Source organism: Schistocerca serialis, chromosome 6 (assembly GCF_023864345.2).
Source record: "Schistocerca serialis cubense isolate TAMUIC-IGC-003099 chromosome 6, iqSchSeri2.2, whole genome shotgun sequence".
Lineage (NCBI taxonomy): Eukaryota > Metazoa > Arthropoda > Insecta > Orthoptera > Acrididae > Schistocerca > Schistocerca serialis.
Window position 1 is genome coordinate 359,391,052 of NC_064643.1, and position 12,574 is coordinate 359,403,625.

Genomic DNA, 12,574 nt, shown 5'->3' on the forward strand with positions numbered 1-12,574 from the left:
CCTATGTTATTGCCAAAGTTTAAACAAAAAGGAGCCACAGGCCATTTCTCTTATGCGCTAAGTAGATCAATTGAGATTTGTGGGAAGAAAAGGGCATTGAGATTTCTCCTGCAGCTGTGTTAACAAATCGTAACACACTAATACTATTATTTTGAAATGCAAGCATACAAAGCAGTCTCAACAAACCTAATAAGATGAATGCATCTTGTCATGCTAATGACACATTGGGCCACTTTTTCAGGAAAAATGTTTGTTCATCAAGCAATGGCTACAAAGAACACAAACTTGCAGAAAAAGGGGCCTTCAATTCTTTATTTACTGTTGATGGCCACTGATAACTATTTCACTAATACTGTTTACCTGTCTCGTTTTAAGGCTTATGTAACTTGATACAGTGCAGAGCCAGAAGACATCAGTGTGCGGCAAACATTGTGCGAGTTGTTTTGCACTGTGTGGTATTGAAAATATATAGTTTGATGACAGAGACAAAATTTAAATTAGGAAACAGTATTTATATAGTTTCTATTTGTTTTTGGGAATCTTGAATAAAAATGTATATTCACAGTATAACCCATATAAAAAACTACATATTTCAGCTAGGAAGAGAATTGAGCAATACTTCATAAATCAATAAAATAAAAATTTGAAAATATGCATAAATGCCAGCATAGGATTCTTGAGATATTCTGCTAACTGGCACACACATGGCACAATTTAACAGTTTCACAATTGGCACTAGAACCAACACAATGCCCTTTTATCATTCTACAGCAAAGAATAATAAAGAAATGACAATAAGATGTTAGGGATTTAACTTTTATGATACACCAGTGTTAATTGTCTGTTAACAAATTCACTGTGAAAACATTTTGAGACACACCACATTAATTGCTCATGCTGTTCTCTGAGGAGACTGGACTGGGGGACAGAAATATTGTTACTCTTTCAGATGAAGGTGCAAGAATTGAATGAAATACTGTATTTTCACTACTCTTACATATTCTTGTTTTTTCTTTGCAGATTCCTTACCAAATCATGCACTGAAATTTTTCTTTGACACCTACTCTAGTACATATTTTTATTTAATTCTTGACTACTTGTTACAATTGTCTGTCTCTTTGGCATAATTTTTTATGAAACAACAGGTTTGCCCATTATATAACAGGTTTCAAACTTCTAAGCAATTAATGAAAGTGTAAAGTAATAAGAAATCTACTCCACAATTAAATAGACCATAAAAACAGGAAATCACAAATGTGTGACATGTTAGATGTATGTAAATACAGATATGCTGACATCTGTCTAACTCTAATGAATGTACAAAAAAATGCAAAATTTATGGAATGTAGCTTCTGAAATTTATATTAGAATAAGATCATGAAAGAAGTACCTCAGAATTATGACAAATACTGTTTGCCACAGAGGAAAATGGACAAAATATGCACAAACCAGTGAACAAATGCAGTTGACTATCATCCCTATAGCTGGGAAGTCAGCATGCTGGACTGCCACCAAAGACTCTGGGTTTAATTCTCCGTAATGGCAATGATTTTTATTTGGAAGAGAGACACGAACAGAGCACAATGAGCTTTGTGAGGACAACTGAGGAAACACCTGAGGGATTGGCAAAGGTCGAGTTTGAGAAAGTCAATGTTAATGGGCAAAAGCAATGAACTAATCAGGTGCCCCTCTATAAACAATGGATGACACATTCAATCAAAGTAGATTGATCTATGAGTCACTGTGGTCAGTATCAGTTACATTATATAACATACACTATACAGTACATGCATGCTCTTAGTTATTTCAAATAAGAAATACATACATCCATAAAATGTGGTTTTAAAATTTAACTAGCACTTAAATTTTATCTTGTGAAGCAAGTGGTTATGACACTTTAGTGAAATCTTCCAGGCAATAGCAAGAATAAACTAAACACTGTGCAGAAATGCAAGAGACTAATCATCTGTAGAAGTGCTATTATGGTTTTGCAGTAGTCAGTTTCATGATTTATATTAAAAATTATTTTTATATATATTTAGATTGTTGATGTTACTTATTTTGTAGTTAAAAGACAGATAACAGCATCAAGTTGTAGTATTTCATGAGGACACTTACATTAAAAGATATGTTTTTGAAACAAAATTAATCACCATCTGCTAACTGAACCAGTGAGTGATAAAAAGGCTTCATGAGACTATGCAGTCATAAAAGTAAGTTTTTTTCCTTCCCCTTCCATCTTTTCACAAGTCACTACACTCATAAACAGAAAAGTGAGAGAGACACTTACAGCTTTTCTTCAATATTTTTGCCACTTCTGTACCCCTCCTATCCCCCCCCTCCCCCCACACTTTAAAAAACTGCAACAGTTAATCCTAGCTCAGTCAAGACCCACAGTAATGACTAATGTTTCACTAGAGTGTCCTTGTTTGTGCATGTATTGGTTTCAGTCATCTATCTGTTCCTGAACAAGTACTAAGAGTTATATTATTATTTCAAATTCGGTTAGGAATACCAAAACTGATAGGGAACAAGTAATACAGTAAACAAAAGAAGCTGTGTCTTCAACGAAAGAATGATAGTGCCATGGATTGAAAACACAAATTAAAGTAATAAGCAAACTAAAAAAGGAGAGATTGTATACTAAAACGAAATTCCACAGATTTATCCAATACAGCTGAGCATAACCTGTATATAAACAATAAATAAAAGGTAACAGATGCTAGCCAAGTTGCAACAATGTTCAATAGAAGAAATCATCAAACCAAAGCAAAGGCAGCTGAGTTAATAACCTGTTAGCTACTGCAATGGTGCCATTTTTTTTCGAAATCAGTAGGAGTTTGAAATGAGACTACAGTAAGGACGAGTAGGTACTGACATTAATAGGAAATTATTAGTGATTCAGTAAACAGAGGTATCGTACTTAATTAATTCTTGATCAGAAGGTAGATGGACAGCAGAATATGGCGAGAAGATAATTTATGGTTGTGGAATAAGAACAACATGTCTCATTCTGAGGCATTGTCACATAGTTATGAAGTATTTAACCTGACTGTTCCAGTTTGGAACATAATTATATTGTCATACAATTAAAAAAAGATAGTTCAGTAAAGTAGATTGTGACAGTCAAAGAAAGTTTGCACTGTACAAGAAGATAACAAAAACATTGTTCTGTATGTGAAATGTTGGTGTATTTTGAATGGACAGACATTATGTCGCAATAATAAAAACATGATAGCCAAGTGGATGTGTGTCCTGAAATTAAATGAGATAACAAACCTATGACTAGTATCAGTACAAAACTAAGAAAACATGGGCAGTGTAATCTCATTTGAGTAGGTAAGTTTTCAAGATTTAACATTCTTACATCAGAAGCTAATGTTCACAACTATTTTGTGGTAAGCTAATTTTCACCAAAACAGACAATAAAGGTACTGTCATAAAGTCAATATCTGAACTGAGACACATAAAAGAATGATTTGAAACTGCACCAACCATATTCGTGAGTCTACATGATTTTTTAATATGTTGATCATGACACAAGAACCACTAAAATTTTTGTACTTAATCATGGAGTTCACAAATGCCAGGTAATAACCTAAGAAATTTAATTTCACTGGTGCAAATTTTGTAATAACAATGGGAAATGGTAAGATAAAACTACAAGGAAAACTTAAGTATATATATTCGTGCACTGAGATAACGAAGTATACACTCTGCAATATTTAAATGCACTGACAAAGGAATTTTTAGAGAACACTATTACATTAACTTTACAAAAATGTATTAGAATCGAAATGAAATTTCAATTCTCTATCAAAGCATTCCATGTGATTAAACTTTCTGATGCATTAATAATGTCTCCAGAGCAAGGCTTGAATACTGTTCTTGGCCTCCCATGGGCAATGCTGCATGGAACTGGGAAGTGCAGGAGAAAAAGCCATGGAGGATGAAGCTATGAGCTGGGCAGCTGAGGTTGAAACTCAGTTGAATTAGTTGGTTGACTGTTCCCTGCTGAAGGCAAAGCTCTGTGTTAAAGCCCTGGTCCCATTATTTTTAAAGTCAGCAACGGGCTTCTAGAAATCTCTGGTGTGAGAAATGAGGATGAAAGGAGGATTGGTAACAACTCATGCTAATAGGAAACCATGATTAATATATCAATAATGTTAACAAAGCCAACCAACTTAATCATTCATGGTCAAAAGATGTTGGGCAAAAGAAAATGCACACCAGATAAGAATAATACACGTCATGATGAGGCACTGTCACATAGTTATGAGATATTTGACCTGGTTGTTAAATTTTTTAGGACATTCAAAAAAAGCACAAGCAACATCCTGAATGCAATAAAGTACTTGAATTCTTTTCTTGTAAAAAAAAGTTATCAATGAATAAATTTACATCACTTTGCCCAGACCAGAATTATTCCAAATTTCCAAATGCCAACAGTATATGTAAGCAAGATGTTGTCATGCATCCCCCCCCCCCCCCCAAAAAAAAAAAGAAAAAAACTAAATTTTTAGAGTGTAATAAAAGATATTGTAGCAAGGTAAGTTTCATTTTTGTGCCTGCTCACTCAAAAACAGATGAAAAAATTATTAAAAGAGAAGGAGAACAGTTTATCTATCGTGGGAGGAATTGATTTCCAATTGCAGAGAACAGCTGATGGCTATGTTTAACCACTAAACAAATGACTATACATTACAGATATATTTAAATGCCTTACTTATGTTCTGCTTTGTGTGTAGTGGCTGACATATTATGTCCATATATACAATCGCAAAGACATTTCAACTGTATGAAACTTGCTTATTTGAGTAGTATCAGGCTTTGAAAGTAAGTAGCGTCATCTGAAATTACTAAGGTTTATTTACATGTTGCATTGTTATGTAACATAATTACTAACCACTTATTTCAAAGGGACATAAACATTATACATCTGCAAATGAGGCAATCCTTCCACAGTACCCGAGTGCTTTGGTAACAAATGCACTGTCTGTCTTTCGGCTACACTACAGTGCATCTGGACAATGAACTGGCAAGTGAAACAATGACATCTAGTCTCTATAAAAATATAGAACCAAAGCTCTATAACTTTTAATATCTTGGAATAACAATCACGATCTTTTGCTAAGGTGGCCTTTCCTTGCTAGTATCTCTCAGGAACATTCAGATTTCCCTCAGATAATATACATGGTTTATTTCTACAGGTGTCAATTGCAAATTAGCTGATCCTTCAAGGAAATCACCAGCTTTTCCAGAGACTGCTTCTCTTTAGCATTAGCTCAAGCATCGCCGAGTGTAAACGGTAAACAACCACTAACACAACCAACAGCTCGAAGAAGTGACTTCAACTTGTCCCAGACACGTGAATGATGTCACGTGTGTGTATCTCCTTGTCAGAAGTATATAACTTCTTCGTCGGCAGACCGTCGGCTCGACGCAGGCTGTGGTGCAGACTCAGGACCGGGGCTTCCAACTCTGTTTACAGGGTGATTGTGAGTGCGATCCAGTCCTCCTGCAGATCTCCGAGACATCCCACTTTCGACAGGTGGTGGAGATGGTAGCTCACTCTGCATAGAAGCAGGACTACTGCCGGTGCGCACATGGCTATGTGGTGACGGCGCTGCAGTCTCATCTGCTGCTGCAGTTCTCGAGGGGGGACTGAAGCTGCCAGAGCCCAAGCGGCGATATCCTGAACCTCTCCTACCACTAGTGCTTTCTGTTGCGGAAGACGTCGGTGACTGCCCTTGGCTCAGTTTGTAAGGCAGAATTTGTTGCACAACGGAAGAACTGGAACTGCTGCTACTACTACTGTTGCCAGTGCCACTGCTGCTACCACCCAGCTTAGTGGCCAGTTTATATGGAAGTTGTTGCTTCACCTGAAATTACCACACCATTACACTGTTAGAGTAACAATAACCTGTCAATTGACGTGTACATGGAAAGTAAAACAATGTACTGTACTAATGATATAGTATGATTAAATACAACTGTGAACCGACAAACTTTCAAGAAGTTGTTCAGAATAACTTCTGAGTACTTTGGTATAAGGGACCAATTGTCTCTGACAGCTAGTAAGAGAAATAATGGAATTATTTAGTCTGTTACTGCAGTCACCCTTGCTTCTATGAAAATACCTTTGCAACAGTAAAGAAGCCTGTAATATGCAATAACCAAAATATACAAAACACAACGTAATGCGAAACAACACAAAGTAATGCAAAACCCTCAGATGAAACACATACACTTTTATCACCATATGTTCAATCCGTTCTGTCAGTGTACAGTACAGCATGTAACAAATGCAGAACTAACAGGTATTGTTAAAATTGTCAACTATGATGGTCACAACTTAGCATACAGTGATGCACCATTCATTGTCTTACAAGCTAAATACTTCCACGAGTTTGGCATACTGCTTCCACAGCTGCAATAATACTAGTAACCATATCCTTACATGTACTGACCAGAGTTTTTTAAACTAAGCTCTTTACATGCACCCAGAAGAAGTAGTCCAATGGTACCATGTCTGGTCACTGAGCTGGTCATGGAAAAGGACACAAAGCAATCAATCTACTGTCATCCAAATTGCAGTTCAAAGTGGTTCCTAACATCAAGTGCAAAGTGTGCCGAAGTCCAGTGGGGACATCATCTAGGAACAACTTGGTTCAGTGCGACAAGAAGTATAAGGGACTAGCAACCTGCCACAATGAAATCATGGAATGGTTCCATTTGGAAGTAATTGCCAAATGTGTTAAGACATTTATCCCACTGGGAGACAAGACGATCAATTCCTGTTTCACACACTTGGATGCAGATGGATCCACAACTGCACCCACACTTGCACTTCCACGTCGGACTGAAATTGAACTCCTTGCATGTCTTTCTTCATGTGAAAACAACACAGTGAAATACCCGGAATGTATTGAGGACGTTCGACCAAATTGCTGAAGCATAGCCTATCTCCAACTGGCAGTGTGGGGCCGGGGATTATCATGCAAGAAGATCTCAGTCCACACCATTCCTGGACATTCTGACTTTCTGGTGCGTCACTGTTTGTGAAAAGTGTCTTTATAGCATTGTACATTGATTGTTGCTCCACACTCAAGGAAGTCGATGAGCAGAGGGGCCCTGCAGTCAAAGAAGATGAGCGTTATGACCTTACTGGAACTTTTATGAACAGCTTTGGATTTCTTTGACTGGGTAGTTGCAAAATGTTTCCACTGTTGGCTTTGTCATTTGCCCTCAGGATTGAAATGGTGGCGTCACATAATGCCATGATGACCACTACCTTTGACTGCAGGGGCCCTCCGTTCAGTGATTCCTTGAGTGTGAAACCACAATCAACGTGCAGCACTATGAAGACACATCACAGTAACTGTTAACCCCCCCCCCCCCCCCCCAACCCTCCACACTGCCAATCAGACACAGGCTATAATTCAACAATTTAGCTGGCCTGCAACAGCCTTGATCTTTCATCACGTGATTTTCACATCTTTGGCAACCTGAAGAATGGCAAGAATGGATGTCGGTTCCTATCAGATGAGGAAGAGCAGGAGTGGACGCAGTTATGGATCTGTCAGCTGACAATCGTGTTCACCAAACAGGAATCGTCCATCTCGTCTCGTGGGATACATGCCTAAATGCATGTGGTGATTATTTTTGAATGGAACCATCCTAAAGTCCCGTTTTGGCTGGTGGTTGGTTTTCGTTTGAAATAGGTAATATAAGATCCTTTTACAAAAATCATTTACAATACCCACACATATACAGCAAACAACTGTTAACAGGATTGACATAGCACTGTGTGCGGATCTGTGTCATCCCACACATGGCTATTCCTACTGCTGAATGTGCCCTCTCTTGTAAACATAGCCTCATTTAAACAACATAAAAACAGGAAAATTGGGGTTTTCTGTACACTGACAGGAAACAATTTGCAAACATCATTCGAAATGGGAAGTCCGCTGGTGGCAATGATTGCACCTTCTGTGAAGGATATGAGTGTAATTGTTGTTCACAAAAGTCTCTCAAAACAGAGGCTGTGCAAAGTGCCAACCACTACAGGAAGAATTCTCACTGATCACTTGTAACACATTCTTTTTAATACTGGTGTTCTAGCATGCAAGGATCCAGTTTCTTGTAGGATCCTATGTACAGAAGTAAAAGTACTGTGACATGATTGCCATCATTATAGGAACAGCTCAGCAATAATGTTGCCATTCTGCTCTTCAATTGCTTTCAGTGGAGCCCTACATGAGCTGCATGTCACCAACTCTTCATCAGTAAACCTATCCATATTACTGCTGCGTATAATGCACAATGCAAAAGAGAGAGAGAGAGAGAGAGAGAGAGAGAGAGAGAGAGAGAGAACGAAGAAAGAAAGAAAGAAAACCTCTAGACAAAACTGAGCAGTACTGAATATAAACTTGAGGGAAACAGAGTAAGGAGGGCATTACTGTTGGTCAACAGCAGGTAATGTGAGCAAATGGAAACAATAAACACAGTGCAGCATACTGTCGACATTTGCATTGTTGTGCACTATTTCCAGTGCAGTACAGATAGGAAGCCACTGGATCAAGAAACTAAACAAATTGCAATAACTGTAATGAGGTGCCAGAGTCTGTGGGTCCCTTATCCCAAAGTATTCAAAAAATATTTCCGAACAAACTCTGAAAGTTCGTTGGTGGAGTTCTGGTTCATGATATAGTTACCCTCCTCCCTGACAGACTGAAATTTTTTAAATAGAGGGCATAAAGATGTGCAAAAATAGGCAGGGAACATATGAAAACTGACAAAAATTGGGACTGGGCCTGTTGTTGAATAATGGTGGATAAGACCAACAAATGAGACGTGTCTTGACAGGTAATATAATAGAAAACAAACAACTACAGTAAATAAGGGACACGTATAAAAACAGAAAAGAAACAAGTAAATAGCAGCAGGAATACACACCTATAAAAGGTACGAGGGTGGTTTGTGAAAAGTTCTCGCAACGGAATAGAAAAAAATTACTTACATCACTGAAAGTTTTTTTAATTTTTCAATGTAGTCTCCCTGCAGATTCATGCACTTGGTCCAATGCTGTTCCAGTGCTTTGATCCTATCTTGAAAATGAGTTTCCTCCAGGCCTGCAAAATAGTCTCAACTCCAGCTATCAATTCTTCGTTTGAAGTGAATCTTCGTCCACCAAGATAAATTTTCAGTTTTGGGAAGAGATGGACGTCTGACGGAGCCATATCAGGTGAATAAGGCAGGTGTGGCAACAATTCATATCTAAGTTCATGTAATTTTGCCATGGTGACAGCATATGTGTGCAGGCACACATTGCTTGATGGAAGATGACTTTCTTCCTTGCTAAACCTTGCCTTTTTTCACATATCTTTTGTTGCAATTTGTGTAGGAGGTTAGCATAGTATTCTCCAGTAACTGTCTGCCCAGTGGGGAGATAACCTACAAACAGAATCCCCTTCGCATCCCAGAACACTGATACCATGACCTCCCTCGCCGAAGGAACTATCTTTGCTTTCTCTGGTGGCAGAGATTCAGCATGTTTCCACTGCTTTGACTGTTGTTTTGTCTCTTGCACTTGCCTCACTTATGTGTCCTTCACCTGATAGTATAGTCTCACTCAAGGCAGCTAAATCTATATTTAACCTAGCTAGTTCATGGCTGATAAGAGCGGTTCTCTCTGGCCTGTCACTGTTCATGTCCAGGAGGGTTCTGACATTCCACGTTCCTATGGTCATTATATTTCATTCTTCTTTGTGCTCATGTGGGGGCCATCTAGATACTTGTAAAACAATAAACTGGTAGCCAAGATCATAGGAATTCTTTTTATTCCATGATTACCGGTTTCGGCAAAACTAAAGCCGCCATCATCGGATCTTAGGACACATACGGGTTACAACATCCAAGGCAAACAATGGTGATATTAATGGCTGCCTATAACACGCAAGCCTTACAAAATTGTCGTGAGTAGCGCATAGGCGTCTAAGAGAGACGACATTATAAATGTTAAGTGTCTCCATCACATACAAGCACAAGCTCCGATGAAGGCAGCTTTAGTTCCGCCGAAACTGGTAATCCTGGAATAAAAAGAATTCCTGCGATCTTGGCTACCACTTTATTGTTTTATTTCATTCTTCTTTGGTTTTCATCCGCAGTATAAGGAGTTACTTTCTGGGTGTAGATTCCCAGCCTGGTTCCAGTGTGACACTTTCAGAGACTGTGCTTCCTGAACCTCAATGCAGGTTTAGCCCTTCAAGAGGGACGATTGTCATGATTTTCTGTGCACAACAACTGCAGGAGAAGTGCAGAGAACAACAAAATCCTTTACTATTAGTTTTTATGACCTAGAAAAGGCCTTTGATACAGTGCCCAGAGAAGCCATGTGGATGGTCTTAAAATGTTTCGGCTGCCCTGAACATTTTGTTGACTTGGTTAAAGCTCTCCATGATGACATGAGTGGACAGGTCATCTGCCAGAATGAAACATCTAATGAATTCCCAATAAGGAGTGGGCTAAAACAAGGATGTGTTCTTGCACCAACATTATTTGCCTTGTACCTGGCAGCTATGCTTTATGAGACATCAGTGAACAACGCTGGGGTAGAACCAAAGTACAGGTTCGATGGAGGATTATTTAATTGTTTCAGCAAGGCATACAAACGATTTGGTTTTTCCATCAATATTCAAAAGACAAAGGTGCTTGCACAAGCTCCCGGCTCTTCCCTTCCTGATTTCAGCATATCCATTTCTGATGCACCCTTGGAACAAGTGGACAATTTCCTGTATCTAGGAAGCATATTGTCATCTAATTGCTCATCTGAAAAAGACGTGGAGAACAGAATATGTGCTGCTCATGTAGCATTTGGTCGTCTCAGAACACGTGTCTTCCTGAATAAAGACCTAACACTATACACCAAATTGATGGTGTATAAAGCTGTTGTCATCTCAACACTGCTCTATGGTTGCGAAACCTGAACATTATATCACCATGATCTGAAGAAACTAGAACGCTTCAACCAACAGAAGCTAAGATACATCATGAACACGAAATGGGATGACATTATATCAAATACCACCGTTCTTGAGAAAGCGAAAATGAATTGTTTAGAAGCTCTCATTATTGGGCACCAACTAAGACGGGTTGGGCATGTCCAGTGGATGAGAGATAACAGACTTCCAAATCAAATGCTGTACAGTGAAGCGAGCACAGGTAAAAGGCCGCGAGGTGCCCCTCTTCAAAGCTATAAGGATCAGTATAAGAAACTGGTTCACCTTAAAAGAAGATCACAGTCTCTGGCGCTCAACTACCTCAAATGCTCTTCAGAACTTTGAGTGGGAACGTCGAAGACTGGAAAATGACAAACACCAGAGACGTGAACTTCTCCAGGCCCAGCCACGTTCTCCACCTTCCAACATTTGTAATTTCTGTGGTCGCTCGTTCCATGCCAGGATTGGACTACTAAGCCATCAAAGACATTTTCACACCTGAACCATGACAAAGGAACTCTCAGGAAAGAAATGAAAACTCTGATACTAGTATTACCCGCCGCCGCCGATGATAGTAGTGCAACCAAGTTTCACTTGTGGTCATAAACTGGCTCAAAAAATCTTATTCGTTTCTCCTAAAATGGGCCAAAAACTGTTGTGATATGTCCATTCTCATGCGTTTTTGATCCAGTGTCAAGAGTCGCAGCACCCATCTTGCCGACAATTTTTTCATTTCTAATTCTTCAGTTAAAATGTCATATACCCTTTCAGATGACATCTGGCAAGTGTGAGCAATTTCACGCTCTTTCAATCTGTGATCCTTCATGACGATTTTGTGCACTTTCGCAATGATTTCTGGAGTAGTGACACATCTTGGCCGACAACTGCGCAGATCATCATCTAAGCTCTCCTGACCAAATTTAAATTAATTCGTCCACTTGGCAACAGTTGAATATGAAGGAACAGAGTCTCCCAGTGTATTCTTGAAATAGGCATGAATGTCCTTTGCTTTCATACATTTCTTTATGAAGTACTTAATCACTGCCTGAATCTCTATTTTTTCCATCTTCCCAAATCACTAAGCAGGAACAACTACAGAGCCACATCATCATAACAGCTCTCTTCCAAGAGCACTGACATGGCACATATTTACAGGTAACAGTCCAATGAATATCATGTGAACGAATCAGTGCACTCGGGCTGACCTGTCGTGGTGATTTCACCAAATCACCCTCGTATTATAGCTTGCAAGCTTTCAGAGCCAGTGGCTCCTCCTCCTGGCGGAAGGGTTGAAGTAGGATGGAAGAGGGGTGAAGGAAAAGGACTGGACCTCTTCCATCCCCTTCAACCCTTCTGCCACAAGAAGGAGCCACTTGCTCTGAAAGCTTGCAAACTGAACCTTTTTTGTGTGTGTTCTCCTGTTGCTGCTTGGTGAGTAGATTTTTTAACTGTCCAATTATATTATATTTTCAAAAATTGATTATTTTTGTTGATAAAAAAGTGAATTGGCAATAAATAACAAAAGATTCAAATGAACCTATGATTTCTTATTTTCATATCAAAATAGAATATTA

The 12,574-nt window shown here is 38.8% G+C and overlaps 1 protein-coding gene across 1 annotated transcript in view; it reads right to left on the reverse strand.

Moving 5' to 3' along the window:
- Positions 1-4,546: 4,546 nt before the first annotated feature.
- LOC126484567 (rho guanine nucleotide exchange factor 18) overlaps positions 4,547-12,574 on the reverse strand; it is a 637,896-nt gene continuing 629,868 nt past the window's right edge. Inside the window, exon 29 of the mRNA XM_050108129.1 lies at positions 4,547-5,882. Coding sequence (XP_049964086.1) covers positions 5,400-5,882 — 483 coding nt within the window. The 3' untranslated portion in view covers positions 4,547-5,399. The remainder of the gene's footprint in view (positions 5,883-12,574) is intronic.